The 25,837-nt window shown below is 42.7% G+C and overlaps 1 protein-coding gene across 4 annotated transcripts in view; it reads left to right on the top strand.

Moving 5' to 3' along the window:
- The window catches only part of PALD1 (phosphatase domain containing paladin 1), a 195,616-nt gene that overhangs the window by 18,491 nt on the left and 151,288 nt on the right, over nucleotides 1–25,837 (top strand). For 2 of the 4 annotated variants that reach the window (XM_075072629.1, XM_032782733.2), the window contains exon 1: nucleotides 956–1,335. The exons of 1 other annotated variant lie outside the window; for it this stretch is intronic. In XM_075072629.1, coding sequence (XP_074928730.1) covers nucleotides 1,142–1,335 — 194 coding nt within the window. In that variant the 5' untranslated portion in view covers nucleotides 956–1,141. Of the gene's footprint in view, nucleotides 1–955; nucleotides 1,336–25,837 lie in introns of those variants that run through there. One more of the 4 variants, XM_032782736.2, reaches the window with a different exon arrangement.

The following is a 25,837-nucleotide window of genomic DNA, read 5'->3' as shown; positions in this document are numbered from 1 at the left end:
AGCAAATCGATCCAGCAGGACCTAAACAAATGCTCTAAAAGGTAGTAAAAAGTGGCCAATTTGAAAGCTTCTAACTGTTAACCTTATCAGTAAGCTCATTTCAGACATTCTGAGAAATTCCAGCTGGGCACGTGTGCATTTGGGGAAGGAATAATTTTGTTTTTCTAATACAATCAGTGGGATAGTTCCCCACTCAAAACAGCAATTTCACACTGTGAGGTTGAGACTAGTGCCTGGATTGTGTATGTCACATGCTCCGATCACTGTCCTCTCATTTTTTATGCTTAAATGGGTAAGAAATTGCAGTTTGTAAGTGTGCAGCTGCTAGGTAGTGCCTTTGACATTGCAGGAGTGAAAAAATGTGTGACCCTTTCGTCCGCTTTCCCTCTTTTTTACAATTCACAGAGTCTGGTTTTAGGCTGGACACACTAATACTGCTCTGTCCACCCTGGGGCTGCTGCTCTGGGCAATTCATAGATTCCAAGCACTTGGGAGATCCAGATGAAGAGACAAATAGCTATTGTCCCCCACACCTACTACCCTTGTTCTCTCCCCCTTCCAATCCAAGGGTAGCTGAGGGCCCCTTGAAATGGGCAGTATAAAAAGAAGGTAACATCAAACAGTTTAAATATCAAACATTAACGACTCTACACTTTAACTGAGACTAAAATCGCTCAACAGCTGTTCTTGTCAGTCAGGTGCAGTGCTGTCTTGCCTGGTAGATGGGAGTAGGGGTCGGGGTGGGAATAAGACCTCCTGCCTTTGAGCCTTTCTTTCATCATTGCCTGCATTGAGCATGGACTGCTGCAGCACTCCCCATGTACTGCACTCACTTAGATTGTGTGCTGCTGTTGCCAGGAATCCCAGGCCTTTGATTGGCAGAGAGAGGCCCAGGGAGTTGGCCCTCTTTAAAGTCCGCCCCCACATCCTCCAGCACACAGACAGTCAAGGCTATTCTGCTCACAGAGTGAGAGAGCGGGCGAATGAGCCAGTGCCTGTTGCTTGCCTGGTGCTGTTTTTGCTGGCAGTGGGTAGGGTTTGATCACTGACAACAAACTATTACAGATTTTGCTTCTTGTGCTGGCTCCTCCATCAGCCCAGAATGATGGGTTTAACTGCTTCGTTGCCATAGCAGCCCTCAATGGATTGTTCTGAGAAGTTACAAGGAGAGCGAGAGGATCTGTTTAAACCTGTGCGGGGAAACTGCTTTCTGAAGCTCCGAGCTTTACAGGATTTTTTTTTTTTTTTTTTTTTGCGCCCCTCCAGCATAGCAAAGAGGAAACTGAATGACCTCCGGAGCTGCGAGAATCCAGGTACTGTAGCAGCTCCATGCAGGTTCTTTTTCTCCTTTTGGATGAGTTCGAACCCCCTACCACCTCCCATTGGAAATTTTGTGCATGTACTATTTTCTGTGATGCTGTTGTGCTACTTTCCTAGAGATTAGTTGGGACTTAACTAGGTCTTGTTTGCCAACTTCGGATGGACTCGGCTTTCTTACTGTGTTTGGTCTTTGTCAACAAAATTCTCTCTCTCTCTCTCTCTCTTTCTCCCCTTACCTCTCCATTGTCCGTGGTATTATTTCTATAGTCTCTGATGTTGGAATGTTTTTCTTCCTTGCTTTCTCATCAAGGGTGAGCTATGCCAAGCACAGGGTTCCATATCTTCTATCTTCACGTGTGAGACTGAGAAAGTTTTCCCGTCTTGTCTTTCTGAGGTCTTAGTTATTGGTCTGCTGTTTGTGGAAATATTTAGATTTCTGCCTCTCTTTTGCAGGGGCAGGGAAGCACCCAGGTAACTAGTGCTTCTTTGAGAGGGTGGCCTAATAATACAATATAAGGCTCTAATGTCTTTCTTTGCCTGCACTGGGGACCATCAGGTTTATAATGTGCTACTGCTTATGTAAAAAACAAAATGCTGCTGTGGAGACAGCAGACTCCACTCCTTGGAGTGAGGAGTGGAAAACGAGTTCCCTGTGTTGCCCAAAAGTGACTTCCTGAATGTTTTACGGAGCAGCTTTGATGGGCTCTGAAGGGAACTGTATCCTTTCCTCCTTAGAAGGATGGTGGTGGCTATAATATGTGTCCTTGGGAATGGAGCAGAGAGATTAAAATCAGAACGATAGACAGTAGGGATCTGGGGAGAGGATCTTCACAGGTTTGAGATGCAGAAAACAAAAGTATAGAAATTCAGAACTGACAGAAAGAGGGGTGTGTGTGTGTGTGTGTGTGTACACTTATGTAGCTAGTTGTATATGTTGATGAAAAGTGCTGTGTAAATGTAAATTATTAATTATTCTGTGTTCCATTTATCTTTTGATTACTTCTTAAAGTTTGTAAACATTTCAGTCTAAAACAGATGTTATATTAGCATGTGTTGTTAGCTATATACACTGGTCTTTTTGTGGGCTGCAGTATCCCTTGGGGGTAGATATACAACACAAGCTACCCAGTTTCATTCCTGGTACCGTACAGTTGGTGAGGCCTGGCATTCTCATAATTCAAGTCCTTCAGCCTGGTACAAGTTCTTTGTGCCTAAGGCACCTGTTACTTCCATTAATGTTAATAGAGCTGACATATGTGCAGATTGGCTAGAAAATAGATTCTTTTTATTTTCTGTTTACAGCATGAATTTAAGATACCTAAATCAAAGGGCTTGTCTTGGGCTTGATTTTTCAGGAGTGTTAAGCACCCACAACTGCAGTTGAAAGTCAATGGGTGCTGTAGATGTTTAGCACTTCTGTGTTGATACTTTAAAGCAGTCACGTGATAACAGTTGCATTACAGGATAGGAAATGTGGTTTTTCTTAACTTCTACAGTTGGCACACAGACATTCACCTACATTTGCAGACGTGCAGCCTGAGACAAACCTACCCATATAAACAGCACTGCACACCCATGTATAAATGTGCTGGTCTCAAGGCTTCAGTTCTGTAAAAATTTATACTTTATAAAGTTGCTTTTAAGTCACAAACATCATGACAGCACTTTAGGAGCTTTTGCCTTGGTGATGCAATTGTCTGTTCAGGCTGATTTCTTACATACTAAATTAAACGCAACCTGGCCAGTCTCCAGAAGAAAACTCTTCCCTGTACAGCAGACACTGTTGTAAATCTACATGGTATTTAATGACACTATCCCTGGTCATAACTATGTTTTACAGAAGCCCACTCTAAATGTGCCCTGCTCTAGCACACTTCTTGCACTAACACACACACATACTCTTGCTTTCCAGTGCTCCCAAGTCTACCAGTTTTTTGTCCTCATCCAACGCAGCAAGAATTACTGGAAAATATTTTTAGCTTTCGAGGATAAGTTCCATCTGTCTGGATAAAAAATGTCCATGGGTTGGAGAGAGAAGGGGACTAGTCTCTCACGTAGCCTAAAAATGAGTGCTGCTGTTACCAGAAAAAGGGCATCAAATCAAAGTATTATACTGTATGTGTATACGTTTGACTTTCTCTTTCTTTAGAGTTACATTGCCTTATATCTGCTTGATTTCAGTGAGAACACTCAGAAACCAGTTTGACTCTGTGATGTATAGACCTTCTTTGCTGCACATCTTGTAAAATCAACATGTGCACAAACAGCTGATTTTTTTTTTTTTTTTTATAACAATGTATGTGATAGCATGAGCAACACGTCCACATTTCTGAGAGTAGAACCAGGCCCTTAGGAGGTTAGTGGTACAGGTGGTTGTGGTGCTGAAGCATCCTGCATGTCGAGTTAAGAATGGACCACTTTTGTGATGTTAGTTGCCACGGATGTCTGTGACTGTAAGGTGAAGAAACAAAGTCAGCCATTGAAATTTATTCATGCCCAGATTAATTTCATCATGCTGGCTTTGATTCCTGCAAGAGAGGTTCTTAACATTTAATGGGAATCAACCTGTGACCCTTGTTTGACTCTACAGAGCCTGGCATGCAGCTCTCTTTATCTGTAGGTCTGCTGTTGGTAATAGTTTGCACTTCTCCAATGCCTCCCATCCATTAATATTAGAGCATTTTTCCAGCTCTAGTAAACTAAGCTTCACAATATCCCTATGAGATGGAACTAATATTAATGCTCATTTTGCAAAGGAGTAGATGAAGACTGAGAAAAATAGCTTGTTTTTTAACCCCAGCAAAGCCAGTGGGGGCTGTTGGTTTTTCAGAGGTTCTGAATACCAGATCCTAAATAATACCTAGCTCTTAGTTAGCGTATTTTCTCCATAAAAGAGCTGTATGCGTGTGTGTGTCAGTCATTATCCCCATGATTTGCTCAGGGTTGTGCAGGATGCCTGTTACAGAGCGGGGAGTCACACCCAGATCTCCTGAGATTAGTTTGGTGCTTTAAAGGGACACCGTCCATATGAAATCGTGTCAGTTTTTAAAAACTGAAATATAAGTCCTACACCTCCCCCCCCTCCCCCCCCGACCCCTGCCAACATTTGTGGCTTTGGAATCACGTGGGTTTTTTTAAAAGTAGTTTTTCTCTCTCCTGTTGCTGTATGAAAACCTCACACAAAGAAAAGAGGAAACTCACCTTACAGGGGAAATGGTGAAAATGGCTATACACAAAGTACTGTCAAATGCACACAATAACACTAAGAAACAGAGAAAAATATTTTCTCCACTTGCCCTTGTACTTGCACTTGTTACAGCAGTAGCTAAGAAATTTCCAGACAGAAGTGTGCTATTAACCAGCATTCCTGCCTGACTCACATGAAGCAGTGCAGGAGTGCTCTGTGTACATCCATCTTGTCACAGAAATGAGAAGCTACTGCAGGACCGCCCCAAGGATTCAGGGGGCCTGGGGCAAAGCAATTTTGGGGGCCCCTTCCATTTTTAAAAAAAAAGTTCCAATACTATAGGTTACTATATTCTTGTGGAGGGCCCTGTGGGGCCTGGGGCAAATTGCCCCACTTGCCTGCCCCCCCCGGGCAGCCCTGAGCTGCTGGAATCTCCTCTTACTTAAATAATGAAGAAAGATAGAGGAAGAAGAAAGAGAAGAGGAAGTGGGGATTGTGTCCTGTCAAAATGAGTGGGGAGGAAGGCAAGAAAATTGGGGGGTATTAAACTTAGTGAAAGAAAGTTATAAAATAACCCAAATGTAGTGTTTTGATACTGTGATATAGCATCAGTTCCATATCTGTGGTGTGAAGAGAATGTTAATTGCACTCAAGTCACAAAATGCCAGTCAGGACTGTATGCACAAACTTAACTCTACCCCTTAATACATATGTATTATGTTAGTCTTTAGTTGTGCGATCACATATTATTTCTCAGAATATTATATTAGTTTTTCTAGAACTCTAGGTACATATGTATGGCAGAGAGTCTTAAATTCATGTACGTGGAAAGGATATGGTAACTTATTGCACAACATATCACAGATTAAGCATAACACAGCAGGCGCATAGAAAGCTTTCTGGAGGGGGGAGAAACAAGGCTTGGCATGCAATTAGGAGTGCAGTTTGCAGTATTTTTGTACATGCTTCGTTATATAGCTGGAAACGACCAGAAGCTGCCACGGGTCGAATCTTGGAGCTGTTTTCTGTGGCAGCCTGTAATGCAGTGAGACACCAGCATTTCAGAGGAGCATAACTGGTACTTTGGGTGCAACTAGACTTATGCATCCCCTGATGTGTGAGGAACATGAGGCACTGAGGTACCCAAATGATTCTTACATGGAATGTCTCATTTAACCAATCCCAAATTCCTCACAAAGGCAAATCTCCTATGGAAATCTCAAGTGATTTTCATTGGCGTCAAATCCTGCTTTTTTCATACGTGCACATAAGTCCCATTGAAATCAAATGGAATTAAGTGAACCCCTCTGAGGGACAGAATGGAGCATCCTGTATTAAAAGGGATATCGTGAACTCAGTCTTGGGGGACATGGAGAAGAGGGCAGGGGGAGAACTGATTTATTTAATAATAAATAAATTTTCCATAGAGCGTGGTCTTATTGTTTTTATTTAAAGAATTAAAATGTTCAAAAGGCTTTTTCTGCCCCCAAACTGTGCTCATAAAGTTCTTCTGGGTACCCCTCTCCATTGTACATCCTCTGCCCCATCCCCCGCACCTCTTTCCTTTCTCTCTGTACACATGCCTGCTTGCTGCTGCTTCAGTTTCAGCTCTGGTACTGCTGTCAGTGGTGGTGAACACCCTTTTGCAGAGCATGTGGCTTGGTGTGCAAGGGAGCGCCTTCCAGTGTAGCGCTTGAGTCTGCCACCAACAAATCAGTGAAGTGTACACCCGATGTTATCTAATGCACAAAGTAAACAAATTGTGTGTGTGTGTGTGGGGGGAACTTCAGGAAAATAACTTTGTTTTCAGTTATAAAGATTTTATGGGTAAATAAGAGGTACAAAGTTTTGGATGAAACTATGGTTTTTAAGGTTGAGGGTGTTCTTTTAATGCCCCTGGATATAGCCTGGGGTAGGAGTGACATGGTAGTGGGGAACCTTCCTCCAGGAAACTGTTGTTTGGGGGTCTTGGACTATTCAGGCCTGGTCTGCATTTAAAATGTAAGTCAACATAGCTACAGCACGTGGGTGTTAAAAATCCATGCAGGAGCATTATAGTATGCAAACCTAACGCCTGATGGGGATGCAGCTAGGTTGACAGAAGAATGCTTCCATTGACCTAGTTACCATCGATCAGAGAGGTGGAGTTCCTGCAATGATTCAAAACCCCCTTCTGTTGCTGTAGTCTGCATCTATGTTACGAATGTACAATGGCAATAGATAGGGCACTGCTACAGCGCTTGAAGTGTGGAAAAAGCCTCAGTCTCAGAGACATTCATGCAAAGTAGTTTCACTGTTTTGAATACACCTAAACAACTTGTTATGAAAGTGCTGAGAGAGAGTGAGAGAGAGACACACACAGTCAGTTTTCATTGTCCCCCATATTGAATTCAAAAATGTGGAAAGGAGGAAAGGAAACTTTTTTTGTTTTGCAAAAGGTGTGGCTTGTAAGAACCTGATTTAAAAACAACTGTCTCTTATGTGCGCTGCAGCAATGTGGAGAGACCATGTGTGGCTTGTAAACTGAACTTTCTAATCAGGAGGGGAGGTGGTGGTTAGCTAGGAATAGAACAAAATCATAGTTTTCAGTTTCCAAATATGCATCTTCTCATACGCAGTGTGCTCTCTGAGCTGAATATTATGTACACAAACTTTTCATGTTGCCTTAGCTGGCACTTAGCACTTGGGTTTGCTTGGGTGTTTCCTCTTCTCTAGGTCAAAAACCCCACTCATTTTAATGGAGGGTTGTTCCTGTCATTTGGCTTCTTATTTTGGCCTGTGCTATTGGTCTCCATGTAGGAAGAACCAGGGCCATACTGTGGCATGATCTTCTGTAAAATGGTCTGCTTTATCTGCAAAAGGAAACTAGTTTCTGTTGCTTTCCCTTGCCAGCTAGTGCAGTGTTGCTTTTGGAGGAGTAGGGATATTTGTTGTCATTCACTAATGATTGCTGTTAAGAAGTTAAATAGCATTTTATTGGAGGAAATGTGTTTCACTTTGAGGACACCTGTGAAAGAGCAGAGAGACTGCTGCCAGGCACAGCAGGGGTTAAAGAAAACCTCAGGGCTCAGGTAGCCCCACCTCGTTATACCTGCTGCCAATGCCAAGCCTGGAGTGGGGAGAAAAGAAGGGAGCCTGGTTCAGTCAAGGGCTGACTGGTGAAGAGGCAGGAGCTATCTGTATAGCTGCCTGAAGGCACAGACTAGCAACCTACCTGCTAACGCAGCCACTGGAGGCAAGTGAGTCTTCCCCTGCCGAGGGGAACCTACAGATAAGCCCCAACTGTGAGGCAACTGAACTAAGCGGTGCCATGCCCCAAACTAAAGGACTTTCATAGGGAGCAGGCCAGGAGAACAGGCCCTGAACCCCTCCCCCACACTGCTGGGAGAAAGCTCCATCTCCCCTGTTTAGGGGTTGAGCGACACAGGACTGGGGGCTAGGTCCTGAGAGAGGAGGAGTCAGGTCCCCCTATGGCCCCTGTAACCAAGGATCTAGCCACTAGGCTGCCTGGCCACTGAAGGCCATATAGTGCTGCCATCTAAGTAATGATTGTGGGTGGTGGGTGCTTTGACCAGTGGCTTGCAAAATCTGCACATGCTCCCCAGCAGCTGCTGTCTTGGATTCCCTCTGACAAAAGGGAGTCCTTGGCAGCATAGCTAAACTGGTAGACATGCAGCTTTTTACATGATTCACTCTCCCAAAACCCTGATGGGATCCCATGGATTGGAAGTATTATTGGGCCACGAATTTTGAAGGGGCAGTGGAACTTGGAGTTCCCATTATGGGGAGTGGAAATAGATTTAAAGTTTCCGAAGTTATGTTGGCAGGAAGAATGAACAAATGACTTGGTTTAAAGAAATGCAGAGGAGTTGGATGTTACAGGGGTGTCATTTTTGACAGAAGATTTTCTCTTTAGAGTCTAGACTATTTCTAGTGTCCTATCCTGGGGTTTTATATCCTTTCTTAGATGTCTTGGGATGGTAACACTCAAATGCAAATGCATTGCATAAGCATAATGTGTGTGTCTTTAGATTTCATTCATAAAATACTAGAAGCTTAACTCAAATATAGGGGCTTGTTCCTGCTCTCATTGAAGTAGTTGTTGGTAAAACATTCATTGACTTAATAGACTCAAGATCAGGATTCCAAATGTCACACATCTGTCTCCTTAAAAAACAGTTAAGGTGAGGTATGTGTGTCTGACCTAGCCCTTGCTGCTTTAGAATCCTGTGAAGTAGTATGAGTCTTTTTAAAACTTTCTCTTCAGAATACAAGACAATGGCTGGAGGATTTGATGGGCTGGAAAGACACTACATATTCTTGCAGCTTTTCTCGTAGGACTACTGTATCTTTCAGCTGACTGTACAGTGAATATGAGACTTCTTTTCAATCTATCTGTTTACAGTTTCCTATTTAAAGGCAGATCCAACAATAAATATGTTGTGTAGGGAAAGTTGCTCTGTATCCAAAGGATTTAATACATAAAAAGTACAGTAAAAGGACAAAAATAGTAGAGGCTTGCTTGCTCTTGCCAAAGCTTGTATATCATAAGTTGCACTGTTCAGGGAGCATGTGTCTGTTTGTTGCCTAACACAATGGAGCCCCAGTTGTGGTTGGGTCTGCTGAGTGCTACCATTATTATAAATAAAAACAGTATCTTCAAATGTCTATTGCACCGGTTATTTTTTTTATTGGTTTCAGGTGACTAGAATCCATTAAACAGCAAAGTCAGATAACTGTCTGAAGACTATTTGCTATAATATCTGGTCAAATTATGTTTGATATCTATAGTGGTCTGTTTGGTAGAATTCTGAACTGTTTCAGTGGATCAATTTGATATTTGCAGACACAAAGATTTAATTTAATCCTCCCATGATGCATACAGGAAAAGAGGGTCAGTGGTGTTTGATTATATATCTTTATTTAATTTTTCTCTCTCAAAAATGCCTTGGAACTATCAAGTTGTGTACACAGCTAGCCATTAGTAACTCTGTGATCTTGTAACTGTTGTCCTTATCTCCGTTCTCCTATTGCTTTTTTACATCTACCAGTTTTGCCTTGTCTTCATTTAATGTAGAAGTTCTTGCGGGCAAGGGCCAGTCTTCCTATGGGTCTGTACAGCGCCTAGCAAAATAAGACCCTGGTTTTCATTGGGGTAGTCGGGTGCTACCATAATACCAATAGTAATAATTGTTGCACATTAATAGCTTGCTTCTATTGGATGTACCCTTCTCTAAGGGAGAGCTCCCAAGGATGTACAGCTACTTTTTTCTGACTTAATACAACAAAGCCCTGCAGAAATATTTTTGAAACCAGAACAACTGGACATCTGTCCAACATCAAATAGACTGCCATTCATGTACCACTGTTGTTACTACTGCAGTGTACCAAGAAAAGAAACCCCAACCCATTAAGAGCAGCAGCCAAGTGTGGCTGGATACAGATAGTTGGGTTCAGTTCACATGGGGGAAGACAATGGAAAGCAAAGTTCATTGGGGATGTTGCACTCTGTGGTTCTGAAGTGACTTTGAAAGAGAGTGACTTATTTCCTGCAGACAAGAACTGGAGATAGGCAGACTTACTGAGGCAAGCAAACGGTTATGAAAGCTGGTTTTCACTTGTCAAGGACCAGACAGTTTTTGTCTCTAATGAAAACAATTTAGGATTTTGCATGTATGTATTTTATTCCTTCCCCCTTCCCCACCCTCCTTAATAGTTAATATTGACCCTCCTAGCCATGAATGGTATTCCTCTTGGCTTCTCAGAGCCCATTTTCATAGAATACAGGGTTGGAAGGGACCTTTTCAAAGCAGGACCAATTCCCAGACAGATTTTTTCCCCAGATCCCTAAATGGCCCCTTCACAGATTGAACTCACAACCCTGGGTTTAGCAGGCCAGTGCTCAAACCACTGAGCTATCCCTCCCCCACTTCCTACATGGAGACCGTTGAGTTGTTCCAATGGAACAGAGTTCCTGGGAGGCCATGGTTGTGTTTTCTAAGCTCTGGGATATCAGGGCAGTGATTACAGACTGGACTATGTATTTGATAGGAAACCAGAGCACAGGGTTTGAGAGGTAACATATTGGATCCTGATGTAGTGATGTGGTTGGAGAGGCACCATAGAAAGCAGACTTGGAAAATAACCTTTCTTTTCTTTTCTTTCTTCAAACTGATCTTGTGTAGAGCTAGGGTGACCAGATGTTAAGGGGAAAATATTGGGACCGCTGCAGGGGGGACTTTTTTTTTTTTTAAACACTCACCCATCCAGGAGTTCGGTGGCAATTTGGCAGAGAGTCCTTCAGTCGTGGATGGTCTACGGCGGTATTTCAGTGGCTGGTAGTAGCCGCTGCTGAAATACCGCTGAAGACTGTCTGCAACTGAGGGACTCTCCGCTGAATTGCTGCTGAAGACCAGGAAACAAAATATCAGAACAAATGGTGTCCCAACCGTACTCTAGTCGGGACTTGGGACAAACTCCTTAAAATCGGGACAGTCCTGTTTTTATTGGGACGTCTGGTCACCCTATGTAGAGTTGATTTTCATCCTGCATAATATTGTGCAGCAAAACAATGTATGGCCGTTGCCAGTAGCCCTACACATTGTGGATTTTCATCAGGTAGATAATCACTGTGGCAGATAATATGCATCTGTGGAGTCCCCAGCAAAATCATTCAAATTATTAGGAATTTGTATCTGAATGTTTAATGTGCAGTAAAGATAAACAAGGAGCTAACAGACTGGTTTAATATGACCACTGGTGTTAGACAAGGTTGTGTGTTGTCCCTCATCTTGTTTGTAGATGCTATTGACTTTATGTGACAGACTCTCAACGTGATTATCAACATTGCCAGTCTGATGCCCTTCAATCTCTGCTAACCAGTAGGTATTATCTATAAATCAAAGATGGAAATTTATGAAAATTAATTTAGGTTCTCCATAGATTGAAGTGTTATGAAAACTAAATCTAAAGCACCACAGCAATGTTTCTATGTACATTTGGTTTATAATACCAATGGAAAAAGTGGGTTTTTAAAAGAAGCCAATTCCCTGGTAGACTCTGCCACTCAAGTACTGCATCACTTTACTAGAAGCTGAGTGGCTAGAAATGGGCAGTGTATTTTCATTGTGCAAATAAGCAAACAGTGTTAATGGCAGATAGTTAAATTAGTGTCCTTTCTAAGCCTTGTTATAGAAAGAGGAGGGTCTGGAAGAAGAAAAGAGTTTTAAAAGACCAGTATGAAATTAGGTTTTATGTCATTTTATATTACCTCCTTTTTCATTGAAAAGTAGTAAAATGATATTAGGGACTCTGTGATCTTATTAGTTGTCATTAGTGATGTTTTGTTGATCTCTTTTCTTAGAGTATGAAGTGGTTCAGCAACTGAAAGTAGGTCTTTCCCAAGTTCTGTTGTCAGGATATTCAGGTTTGTTCCTAAAACATCTTTTTACCATCTCTGGCATAGTGCCAGAGCTTTGCTTTAAAAGGAAGATTTGAAATAGGCAATAAATGCTTTACAAAAGGGCAGCCTGGAAAAAGCATCTAAGTCAGAGGAGGTGGCTCTGATTATATATTGTCCGGAATGTGGCATATTGTGATTACTGGAGCACAAGGGTGAGATTCACCCCTTGTATGGAGGGGGCCAGGTTCTATGTAGGAAGAGTGAATTTCACTCATAAATCTCAAGATGGCTTTATGGGTACCACCCCTGCTCTAATATCGCTGTACTGATTTCCTGCTATACTTTTGATGTCAATTCTGAATTTTTTTTACTAAAGTAAAACACAGAGGAACTGTGGTCATGTGTACTTGATAGACCTTTTATTACCATATGTTAGTTGTGCAGGGAAGTCTGAATCAACAAACCATTTTCAATGTCTGAGATACAACTTCAGGTCTGATTCTGACCTCACTTAAACTGGTTTAATTTAAGAGTAATTCCTCTAAAATTAGTGGAGTTACGTAAATATGGCAGGAGAATCAAGCCCTTACCCTCGGAGACCATGTTTACACTAGCACTTTTGTCGATTGGGGTGTGGAAAAAACTGCCCCTCACACTGACATAAGTTTCACCGACAGAAGCACCGATGTGGACAGTCTCCCGCCGACATAGCTACCGCTGCTCGTTGGGGATGGTAGAGCTTTCTCCTGTTGGCATAGAGCAGCTACATGGGAGACCTTACACTGGCGCAACTGCAGTGGTACAGTTGTGCTGCTGTACAGTGTGTAGTGTTGACATAGCCTGAGAGAGATAGGGCCTATAGTAACTGTATGTCTGTTGGGGACACTCTCATTACTCTGCTTTCTCTGTAGCATCTCATCTGTCGCTGTTACATTAAGACTGTGCTAGAGAGAACCTGTTTGTTGTAGCTTTTGCTTTCAAAATTTTAGAAATGCTAGTGCTTTATTGGGCAGTGGTTTATGTATCTCCCTGGACAAAAGAAGCTGTTGTGCCTATCACCATGGCTATTGAAAAATGTCCTAATGTAACTTTTATTGTATGTGTATATACGTGCATGCAATGTATGTGTGTATTTGTTGGTTTGCAATTGCTGGGTTGAAACTGATCAGGGGTTTTCCTAGAGCATTACCTTGCTTTGATCACTGTTGTTAATAAAAAAGGACCAGCTGTCAGGTCAAGGTCCCTCTAGGTACTAGTGATAGCAATTATTCTATAATAATGATTGATGCAATAATTATAATCATAGTGAAAACCCTTTTTAAGACAAACCACAGTTTTAACCCCTTCTATAGTCTTTTTAGACCCTTCTTTAATTGTGGTTCCTCATGGTAGTTTCTAGGCCACATCTGTGCCCCCCTCCTTTTTAATACCCATCTTTCCTCATTAACAATAGTGGTGGCAGCAGAAAACAAAATGTCTTGCCTTGATTAGTCTATTTGGCTCCTCATACCCCATCCCGATGTATATGTCGGGGAATTGTAGGGTTGTTACACTTCATATACTAGAAAATAAATAATACCATATTTATTATCTCTAGGTGCAGGCACATCAAGCATAAAACTACAATTAAACCAGAACAAATTGACCAAATCTTAACTCAAAAGAATCCTTCCTCAAGCCATAATGAAAATACAGCATGCATACCCTCCAGTCCACACTAAGGCAAAAGCCTGAGTGAATAGATAAGTTCTATAACAAGCGCAGACTCAGTGAGAACAAATGTGAAGCAAATTCCTAAGCTGAGGGTCCTGTACTGAAAAAACCTATTCCTCCAGGGCCCAGAGTTCAAATCTAGGATCTGTAAATTAGAGCATTTCAGCTGATGTCCATTGTTAGCCTGAAATATGATCTCCAAGGTATCCAGAACTGAAACTAAATAGACTTCATTGATCAAAACTTACCCCTTGAATCGCATCCAGAAACAAATGTTTAATTTAGTGCAAACTGTGGAGCACATGTATGGTATGTTTTGAGTGTGAAACACTAAGTAAGCAGGCTGCCACTTTCAGCATTATCTGAAGTTTGAGTGGACTTAAGTGTAACCCCATGTAGAGAGCATTAAGTGAATCCATTGTGGAGTTGATAAAAGCATGGATAACTATGAGGAAGTCAATATGTAGTAGAAGAGGTCACGGCCTCCTCAACAAGCAAAGATAGGGGGAAAAAATGTGTTCTTGGCTGGCGATGTTTGCTGGAAATCCAAGAGCAGCTACAGACACAGCGGGATCCTTATATTGTGAACCTTATTAACACAAGGAGTTGATTTGCTGCAGTTGAGGGACCAGATATTGCTTCTCCAGATGTTGGCTGGGTGGACGAAATCTTATCCACATTGAACTTTAACCAAGTAACAAGCCCAAATCTCAGCTAGGACACAGAAAGAAAAGGATATATCTATGCTGCAATAAAGGCCCCTCAATATGGCCACTGCTGGCCCAGGTCAGATAACTCAGGCTTGTGAGGCTCAGGCTGCAGCACTATAAAATAGCAGTTCAGGCATTCGGGCTTGGGCTGGAGCCTGGGCTTTGAGATCCTGCAAGGCATGGGAGAGTCTCAGTGCCTGGGCTCCAGCCTGAGTCTGAGTGTCTAACACTGCTGTTTTTAGCCCTGTGAGCCAGAGTCGGCTGGTCTGGGCTCTGAGATTGGGTCCCAGAGGTTTTTTTCATTGCAGTGTTGGCACACCCAAAGAAGTTACACCACCTGGGTCTGATGAAAGAACACCTGCCATTTGTCTGTCATCAAGAGGAGATGATCATCATCAAGACACACACCTTCTTTCTGAGGATCCTATATAATAGTAAAGCTGACTCGGTACAACCTTCTCAAAACAAAACGACTAGAATCAGACTGATGACTCTTGAGTCTGTAAACATCAAGAGGTGATTTCTTGAGCATGGGCCTACCAGTCGCTTGTTTTTGTGGGGCCATCACCTTGTCCTCTTAAAGGAAGGCATTGTCAGTTTATGTTGGGATGGGCAAACTTTTTGGTCCGAAGGCCACATCTGGGCATGAAATTATATGGCGGGCCATGAATACTCATGAAATTGGGGTTGAGGTATAGGAGGGGGTGAAGGCTCTGGCTTGGGGTGCGGGCTCTGTGGTGGGTCCAGAAATGAGGAGTTCGGTGTGTGGGAAGGGGCTCCAGGCTGCGGCAGGTGACTGGGGTGTGTGTGTTGGGGGGTGTGTGCGGGCTATGGGGTGGGGCTGAGGATGAGGGTTTGGGGTGCAGGAGGGTGCTCCAGACTGGGACCAAGGGATTCAGAGGGAGGAGGGGGATTGGGGCTGCGGCAGGGGGTTGGGGCATGGGAAGGGGTTGGGGTGCAGGCTCTGGGTGGTGCTTACCTCAAGCAGCTCCCAGAAGCAGCGACATGTCCCCCCTCTGGCTCCTATGCGGAGGCGTGGCCCAGCAGCTCTGCACACTGCCCCGTCCACAGGTGCCACCCCTGCAGCTCCCATTGGCCATGGTTCCTGGCCAATGGAAGCTGCAGGGCAGCGAATGGGGCGGGGGCAGCATGTGAAGCCTGTTGGCTGCCCCTACGTGTAGGAGCTAGAGGAGGGACATACCAGTGCTTCCACGAGCTGCATGGAGCGGGGCAAGCCCCTGACTCCGCTCCTCAACTGGAGCTCCAGAGTGGGGCAAGCCCTGGATCCTGCTCCCTGGCGGGAGCTCGAGGACCAGATTAAAATGTCTGAAGGGCTGGATGCGGCCCCTAGGTCATAGTTTGCCCACCCCTGGTTTATACCAATAAAGGTCCCAGTGTCCCTCTGCTAGATTAGGCCAGCTATGATTAGCATGACCCCAAATTATGTAGGTGACAGCCCAAATATTCCACAGCAGTTTAGAACCTCAGTGAGAGTGTCTGTCTGAAACTCAGACTCTGCTTTTTCCCAGGCAAGGGTTTACAGGAGGTTGTGTCACTATCGGGAAGACTGGGAGTCGTCTTAACAACGAACTGTTTTGCTTAGAGTCGGCTGAGAAAATAGTAATAAAAAATGACTTACTGAGCTCTATTTATAGTCCAGCTTCTATCACTGCTATCATCACTGAAGCTGCACCAGTGTTGAATGGTGGGTCCCATCTATTCTAGCACAGACAGCCTAAGAGTTAGTGTACCCAGGATACATTATTACTATTTAGTATGGTAATTTATTTGAATTATGGTAGCACCGAGACACTCCTAGCAAGGATCAGGGCCTCATTCTAGGCACTGTACATACAAATAAGACTGGGTCTGCTGGGGAGAGCTCACAATTTACATGTTTGACAACACAACAGGTGGACAAAATAGACAAATGGGTGCAGTGGGTATGAGGTAACCAAACAGAGTTTAGCAGAAAAACATTTTTCTTGCCCGTCTTCAACATGCTTTCTCTAAACACTCCACAGGAAATAATTTTGTGAAGCTTGGGCCAGGAATATAATGCAGCTGTCATGTTCTGGGGTGCAATCCAGACTGGTGAGGAGTTGTCACTGCCTGCCCTGAATGCCTCAAGTGTGTCTGCTGCTGCGGTTCTCTTGTCTCATCGCTCCCAGCCAGTATACAAGCCTGCACTGAGCATCTGTGTCTAGCTCTGACTCAGCTTTTCTGATTCCAGCAGTCTGCTTGTCACATCCCAGCTACACTGATTATACCAGGCAAGACGACCCTAACAGACTCCTCAATTTTCTCAAAACCTCATGGTCCAAAGTTTGGAACACTCAGAAATAATAAGGTTTGTTTGCTCCTTTGAAGAGAGAGAGCCCAACAACTTGCCACATTAACTCCAGTTAAACATTCACTTTAAATCAAACACAGCACTGGTTGGTTTATATTAAAAGTAAAAAAGTTTATTAAGAAAAGGAGATAGGACTTTAAGTGAGTTCAAGTATAAAGGACACAGTTTTATAAATGGTTACAAGCAAATCAAAGTGATAAATGCATCTAGTCTTAACCAAACAAGCTGCAACCTTTGTTCAAGGTAGTTTTCTTACCACTCTTCTTTTCATCAGAATGGCTGAACAACCCCTCTGGTCGGGATCTGCCACAAAGTCCAAAGTGCTCAGTTCCTTTGTCTTATGTGAAAGATAACTTGAGATTCTTTACTTCTTTCATTTGTAGTCTAGTCCAGTGGCTCTCACCCTTTTCAAACTACTTTATCCCTTTCAGGAGTCTGCTTTGTCTTGTGTACGCCCAGATTTCACCTTACTTAAAAACAACTTGCTTACAAAATCTGGCACAAAAATACAGACATGTCACAGCACACTGTTACTGAAAAGTTGCTTACTTTCTCATTCTATAATTATATGGTAAAAATCAACTGGAATATAAATACTGTACTTACATTTCAGTGTATAGTATATAGACCAGTATAAATAAGTCATTGTCTGTATGAAGTTTTAGTTTGTACTGACTTTGCTAGTGCTTTTTATGTGTACTGTTGTAAAACTAGGCAAATATCTAGATGAATTGATGTACTCTGTAGAAGACCTCTGTTTGCTCCGAGGGGTACATGTATCCCTGTTGAGAACCACTGGTCTAATCAATCTTTGAAATGGATTCTTCTGATGATTACTCTACAAAGTAAAGTTTGTTCAAGCTCTGAGGAAGGCAACATGGAGTCTTGTGGTGAAGGAAGCTCCATGGCTGATTTCTCTCCTCTGGGTGTCTGCTAAAATGCAAATTTTTCTGTTTCCTGCAATGTCTTCCCTCTGCAGTGATGCTGAGTGGTTACCTCCTCCCCTTGTTAGCTTGATGGTCCTGTTTATCTTCTATGTAAATTGCACTCCCTTTGTCTCCTCTTAATGTACTGTTCAGGTGGCACAAACACCTTCCTTCGTCTAGGGCGAGGTAACTTTAGGGCTTGTTTCCACTGGCACTTTACTGTGCTGCTACTTTCTCGCCAGCGCTGTAAAGCGCCAGTGTAGACAGTGCACCAGTACTGGTAGCTACGTCCCTCATGGAGGTGGATTTTTTTAGAGTGCTGTGCTACACAAGCCACATTAAAGTGCTGCCGCAGTGTAGACTAGCCCTTAGTTCTGCCTGGCAGGCACATTTTGGTAACAATTCCCAATATGTTTGTAATTTTGCATTTGCCCTCTGTACTTACAGAACACAATAATATTACTAATCAGTATGTTAGCTTTCCATTGAAATCTTGCATGATACCTTTTAGATACAGGTTATGACATTACTTGAGGTACAGTGAACTGGTCAGGCCAGCTGACACTTACCACCAGATACCAGGGAGCCCTCTTGCCTTCTTTCATTGGGATGCTGTTAGAGTCACAACAGCATAAGTTGTTTTTTTTTTGTTTTGTTTTGTTTTTTTAAACTGGGTTTTATCAAGTACAGGGCCTATTTGTGTCCGCCCAGAGGGAGCGGGAATCTAGGTGTAGCATATCCGTTTTGCAGTGCTGTTATGCTTCGCCACTGAAGAGACTGGAAAAATAATCAACCATAAAGGATTCTCTTCTGTCAGAGGTGGAAAGGTTATCTGTGAAGTCTTATAAGTGTTGCTGCTTGAACTTACTGGACAACATTGTAGCAGAGGACACACAGGCACTTGATAAATATACAAATAGAAAATAAATTTTAAATTCTAAATGGTTGCAGTTCATTTTTCATGGCATTTGAAATGCTAATAAACACCAAGAACAAATGTAGTCTGCATCCAGAGTATTTAAATACACTAAAGTTACAATAAAACAAGTACAAGCCCTTTGTTTAGCTCTTGCCAGTGATTGTGCCTCTTTCATATACATAATGAAAGCCATTTGTTTTATTGAGTTTTTCCAACTCTGCTTCCTATGCTGACATTAGGTATTGTTTGGTCAGTGTCTTCATCTGTAGCTGTCTCCATTAAATTACCAGCTCTCTCAGTGGAGTTAGGATATCAAGATATAATGTAATTATTAAAGATGTTTGTGTGTAAATGCAATTCTTAATCAATAGATTAAATCCACAAACCCAATGTTAAGGTGGAACAGACCTGTCTTAGATTGGGTGCTTTTGAGGTGACATGCAGGGAGCCTGAGTTTGAGTTCTGGTTTTTGGTGTGCTGGGGTGGGCGTGGTGGTGGTGGTGAGTGAAGAGAATTGCTTGATTCCATTACTCATGAAGGACTGATAGCCATGTGTATAAACCTTAATTTTACTATGTCCATAGCAACATTCATTTTTAAATTAACATAATAGCACTCAGTTGCTGCTACCATGGTAATCAGTGCAAATGCTTGGGAGCTGCTAGTGCAGTTAGCAGTCAGGAGGGTGGGTTCCATTCCCAGTTCTGCCCCTGAATTGTTGGGCAAGTTCCTCCTCCTATCCCTTTGGCTGTTTTGTATAGTTAGGTTGTAAGTTCTGAGGCAAGGGCTGTTTACTATATGATTGTACAGTGGGGCTCCAATCTTGGTGCATCCTGGGTGATACTGTTATACAAATAATAGTAATTACCCCGACCCTAGTGCAAACAGGGAGAATGCAAGGAGCCTTCTCCATCACCTGTGTAAGGGCCAGGGACAGTTGCAGCAACACTTGGGGTGTGCATATGTGTGAGAGAGGTTTTGGTATTTTTTGTGTTTTTTTTTAACAAATCACTGCTTGGCATGGTCAGTATTGACTGACTTTGGCATCTGTCCTCTTTACTTTGCTATGATGGTATCAGCAGTTTCAAGTGATTGATAAGTGAAGTGCAACATTCTCAAACAGGTATAGTTAGACAAGACTCAGTGTTTATTGTATAAATAAAATCCCTATTTCTAAAAGCTGTACAGTTTCTCTTCCCCCACCTCCTTTCTAGTTAATCCAGTTGCCACCTTTTATAAACAACCTGTTAAGTGGACATTTTTGTTGTAACATCAGCTCTCTAGAGAACTGGTCTTATTGTATTCTTTTGCGTAGTGGTTTTCCTGCAGTATCGTGTAGAGCATTTTAGAAAAATGGCCTAAAAATGAATGTACTGTATTCGGCCACTGTGTTCATCAATTGTTTTCAAGGAGGGCAGATTGAAGCCTCTCTTCAAGCCTGAAACTGAGCCATTCAAGAATTGTCAAGCTACTCCAACCCCTGAGGAACATGTCAGTGGAACAGAAGTGAAGATCAACACTACAGTGCAGCCTGCGTTCCTCTGTAAAACATTGCACTGGGCTGTCAAGACAGATGAAAGTTCAGATATAAGAATCCTTTTCATGGTGCTGGAGAGTATTCTTATCACTGTAAGAGATGCTGGCCATTGTAGTGTTGATTTCTGAAAGGCATGAATAGTTCCTTTCTCTTTTTTTAGTATATCCTTCTAGTTTGTGTTTCAAAATTGCCAGCCCCTTATGACCATACTTCTCTGACTTTTTGAAATAAAGTGAAATGTTTCCTTTCAAAATTATTTAAAATAATCCTGTCCCTATAAACACTCATTATGGATGGTTCCTTCCAGAAATGAGCCTCACCACCTGGGAAAAATGTGGAAATCCCCTTCTTCCATTTCCCACCTGATAATCCTTATCTGCTGGAATTTAGTCAAACACTGTGTTATCCTGGGAAAAATAAGATCTATGGCTTGGTTGCTAGCAGCTGATATATATATTTATTTGACTTTTGCTAGTTTATTTTCAGACACACAGTTCATGCCCTTGTGTCTCATTAGCCAGGTAGGGTAAAATTCAAAAAGGAAAACTCCATGATCTTGATGGTACAGAGTTTCCATTGCTTCATGCTCTCAACGAGGCTGGGCACGTCCCCTCGTGTGGGGCAGGGTGGTGTGTCCCTCCAGACTCTCAGATATCATAGCTTCTTTAGGGGAAACTTGTAATGCTCCTTGGTGTTCTGTTTTCATGGCAACTTGCCCCTCTTAGGTTTCAGGTCAGGATTAATTTCCATTGGTATTTGCAGATTTTCTGGGAGTATTTTACCACAGGTTTCTTCCCTTCATTCACCACAAAATGCATGGAAGGCTTAATGCACAAAGTATGCCTAGAGGGACCTCCATGAGGTGGAGGGAATGTGGAAGTTGAATACACTTAGTCGACTACTGTTCTCCAGATGTTTGCCTGTTTGAGTGGGTTTTTTGCTCCTTTCCTCCTCTCCATGGTGCCTGTCACAAAACAACCATACAGCACAGTGCAACAAGGCTTCTCTGCTCAAGAGATTCTTGGAAATATTAAGGTTTCTGTCACTCCGAATTGAGAGAACTGTGGTGAGGAGGGAACTTGTGATGCCAGGGTTCATAGAAGGTCAGGATTAGGGGTGATCCTTGGCAGCTTCCACTTGTGTAACTTGTTCTGTGCACAAATAATGGGCTCAGCTTTCATGAGTCTTAAACTAACTTCAAATCAAGCAAAGTGCTGAATGTTCTCTTTGTAGGAAATGCATGCAGACCTGAAGTATTCTGGTCTGAAGTGATATGGTAACAAATGGTTCTAGAGAAGTTGGAAGAGTTGCTGGAGCTGTCACACATTACTACAGCTGTCCTGCTGCACAGGATGTCTCTTGGCTCTGATCGGCCTTAACTCCACAGCTATCAAGGGTTACTGCACTGACTTAGGGAACAAAAGTCCTTTCCATCTTCCTGTTTTTCTCTTAAAGGCTGCATGCTTAATGTTCTGTCCCCTCCCTTTCCCACTTTTACAAAGCTTATCGCCACTGCTATAATGTTCCTTGGTTTCTGTCATCATTTTAAATGGTTAAAGTCAAGACGTTAGTGCTGGTGAAAGGAGCCAAACTGACCGCTTTGGTGAACCTTGGCCACAAAACAAACACAATAAGGACAGTGCCTTCTTCCCTTACACTGTCCTTTCAGTGTACATTGGTCCTGACATGGAAGGATTGCATCGAGTGGCTACAGGAGAATTCACTCTGTTTTCATTCACATCTCAGGCTCTAGGATGGCCACTTCTGCCAAAAGTGCCAACTGGTACTGACTGAGGTGATCTTTTATAATGTGGCCATCAACCCACTAGAAACCATCGGGCTGAAATCATCAACTCATTTCACCTAAATCACCGAGTGTAAGATGCCAGCTACTTTCTCTTATTACTGATACAGTGCTCTAGTGGTAAAGGGCTCTGTATCCTATAACAAGTCTCTTCTGCTATCCAGTTTCCCTTTTTATAATCCTGGAGCCACATACATACAGAGGAGAAATGACTGAGGTTTCTTAGTCTCATTTAATTTCTCTTTCCTGACTTTTTTTTTTTTTTTTTTTTTTTTTTTTTTTTAAATCCACCACGACCTTCTGCAGAGAAAGATGAGGTCAGCATGTCCACCAAAGAATCTTTATTTACAGTGACATGGGACGAATATAATGCACAAGGTAGCAGATCTGGGTGTGTTTTGCCTTAGTTTAATATTAAAAGGATTCTGTGGTATAAGAATGGGAACAGGTCTAACAATTGTTAATAGTTGCAATTAAAGAGAGCAGGGTCCTGTTGTTTTTAGGTCCCTCCCCTCCTTTCACTCACTGATCTTACCCTACCGTGTATTTACAAGCTGTTTGCCTAGCACTGTTCAAAACAAGAAGTGCAGTGTGATGGCTGGGAATGCAAAGATAAGGAGCCATCCAAATCCCCTCTGCTGGAAAGAGGATACACTGTAGGTTAAGAGACTGTTGCTTTGTGAAACAGGGTTAAAGAGGTGTGCATAGGATGCACAGGATGTTCAGTGGAAAATAACAGAGGACAAAATGCTTGATTAAGTCACTTCCTTCCAGGTTCAGTCCTCTGACTGCTACTGTCTTCCACAATAACATATTTCCTTTTTTACTGCCACACATTTCCCATCCCATTTGTTGCAATGGCCCAGTTCACAAGCAGATGTGTGCCTCTCAATTAACATATTGCCCTCGGACAGAAAATGTCTTTGTCCATTTGTGTGATCACTTCCTATCAAGGTAGGCCAGCACTTCCTGCTTGGGTATTTATTTATTTTTAGTTATTATTGCTAGGCTATCCTAGTAAGAGTACAGTATCTGCTGAGACTGGTGCTTGTTTTCACTTTAGTAGGCTGACCTCCAAAAGGGGCAAAGTTTAGAAAACCTTAAAGAGTGATGCAATTGCAAATTGTGGGCCTGATCCTCATTTACCACTGCCAGAGAGGAGTAAAGGGGCCTTAGTGCAAATCTGAATCAGGGCCTTTGTGCTTTGGTTAAATTAAAGATAGTGGGAAGGACAGAGAGCACCTCTGCTCATCCATTCTCTACCAAACTTTTAGAACTTTGGAAGAAACCCTAGTATGTGAACTAAGCCTTTGATATTTACTAATGTTTTGGTGAATATAAATATTCAGGGTTTACCATTCCACCACCATGATTTGGAGGACTTAGCATAAAGTAGGAATCAGGAATCCTGGTGTTTTTTTTTAAAATATTTATCATCTTTATCTTTATGTTGCTGGTATTGTGACATGACCTGATTGACCTAGGATGAACTTGAAAAAAACATAATCAATGATATAAGGAACTGATTTGGGGAGGGTGGATTTGGCACTTAAATTTCAACCCAACCTAATTAATTTTTATTCTAGTTACACGATTACAAATAATGATTTTTTTTCTAATTTTGTTGAAAATAATTTTGTTTATAATCCAGTTCCACTGCTCAGTTAGGAACCAGTCCTTCAATCCGATTCTTGCAAAATCTGGGCCCACCTCTGCATCTTTTGAGCAAGTCACATAATCCCTGTCTCTTTCTCTATTTGTAAAACAGAGATGATTATTTACCTGCCTACCTATTTATGTACATTAGGTGCTGTGTTGATTGATAGGTTAGTGTTTATAGAGCACATTGGAAACATAAAACACTAAAGTGCTATGTATTATTTTTATATTTATCATCACCAAGATAATTAGAGTGGATTCTGTAAACCTTTTTTTCAATTTCCCTCCAAATACCTCTAGTCAAGCTGTATGCCACAAATCATTGAACTCCTGTCCTATTCCTAAACAGACTGAGGGCTTCATCATGGGAGGTGATTGTCACTCCCATCTTGATCCACTTAAGTACATGGGTAGTCCTGTTGATTTCAGTGGGACTACTGGTGCTTATTTGCTCTTCTGGATTGGGGCCAGACATGCTCAGCACCTGGCGGGACCAAGCCCTATGTGATGATGCCAGGAATTAGAATACAGCAGCACTTCAAAGATATGAACACAAGAGTTATGGACTGACTGGTCAACTGGACACCTTGTGAAACTGGAAGTAACCAATCAGGCAGCAGGGGGAGGCGGAGACGGCAAGTACTGTACTGTGCCTGTATTGTGCCTTAAAGATAGGGCCATCTGGGCTGTCTGTCCACACCTGCACTCACAGGGCAGCCACTTACAGCAAGATGCTGGGGCTGCCAGCCCAAGGCTGCTGGAGACAGCAGAGCAGGAGCAACGCTGGGGTCTGTGCAGCTTTCATCCCTCCCTGACCCCACCTGCTCTGGGGGGAGAACATGCTGTTTTTACTCCTCCTCCTTCCCATGCCGGGATGGGGATATGCTGTTCACACACACCCCTCTGCAGGGAGGGAGGCAAGCTTGCAAACTCATGCAGTGGCTGGGTAGGGAGCTCAGCTGATGCTGATTCCTGGCCTGGAGTGTCAGCTGGAGCCTGAACTGCACTTTGTTCAGAGTTGTGACCTTTTCAGAGTTACGGACAACCTCCATTCCCAAGGTGTCTGTAACTCTGAGGTTCTTCTGAATCGCTGTTACTTTGAACTCTGCACAGGTTTGGGGAAAGAGCTGTGATTCCAGATTTGGAAATGTCGCAGGTGGAAAAGAGACACTTGTAGTATTGCTGCATGTATGCAAGGCCACATCAACATACTTGACACACGCTAATGCACATTGCTAGTCTTTGTTCAGGAGAAAAGTGGGACTAGAATATCTGTGAGTGTTGTAGATTAAGAATGAAGTGCATTGGCACTGCTGAATTCAGTGGCAAGAAATCCCACAGATTAGGACTGAAAGCTGTTTATAAGAAATAGCAGGAAAAAAGCAATGAAATCCAACGTTGCTTGAACATCATCCCCTCATTGAGAATTCTGCATTTGAATAATTTAACTTTCTATGTAATAAGTTTTTAATGTGCTGATCTGGTGCCGTATGCAAGTGGGTCAGACTAGTGCTTTATACAACTGGAGATGTCAGTGGAGTAGGAACGAAGAGCTAACGTTTTGTATGATACCGTACACAATGCTTTTCATGGAGGGCATTTGTTTGTTTATAGGAATTCTACGGGCCTCACCACTGTAATCTTTGTGCAAATCCCAAGCTGAGTAAATGAGCATTGAGGCCTACGACAGTGATGGGCAATAGCAGCTCAGCCAGCAGTCTGATCACTGCAACTTCTATTAGTTGCATCAAAGCACACCTGACCATGGGATCTTCTCCCAAGTGATAGCCTTTTAACTCTCCCACCCCATCCCAGTTCTAACTAACTCGTCAGCCCAGATGGTACAAAAGGCACAGAAAGGAAGTGCAAATGGAGAGGTGGGAAGAGAGAGGTGGATGATGGCAAGCAGAGTTAGAGCCATGAGAGAGATTCCTCTCCTTGCTCAGAAGCTGAGGACTCCATTTTACTGTTGGTAAGTGGTGGCATAATCTGTAAAGGTGGTGTAGTACTCTGTAAATGAACTGCATGAGGTACTTCTACCTGAAGGTCTCTGAGCCATTTGTGGAGTTAGAAGGTAGGTAGGGGAGAGTCTGCTTTTTCCCCGATGTCCTGAATAACAACTTGCCATACATCATAATTATGAGCAATGCTAAGTATTACCAAGGGTCTTGAACACATGCTAGAGTACATCTGTAGATAGATGAGAGTTTAAAATATTTGGTCAAAGATGTCCATTAACTACTAGGCTATTCTTGGTTGTTTTGGGAGGTCACCCATCTGTGAAATAAGAGAGCCCTTCAGAGTAAA

Source organism: Chelonoidis abingdonii, chromosome 15 (assembly GCF_003597395.2).
Source record: "Chelonoidis abingdonii isolate Lonesome George chromosome 15, CheloAbing_2.0, whole genome shotgun sequence".
Lineage (NCBI taxonomy): Eukaryota > Metazoa > Chordata > Testudines > Testudinidae > Chelonoidis > Chelonoidis abingdonii.
Note: the sequence above shows the minus strand (reverse complement) of the source record. Positions and strands in the feature narration are given on the sequence as shown.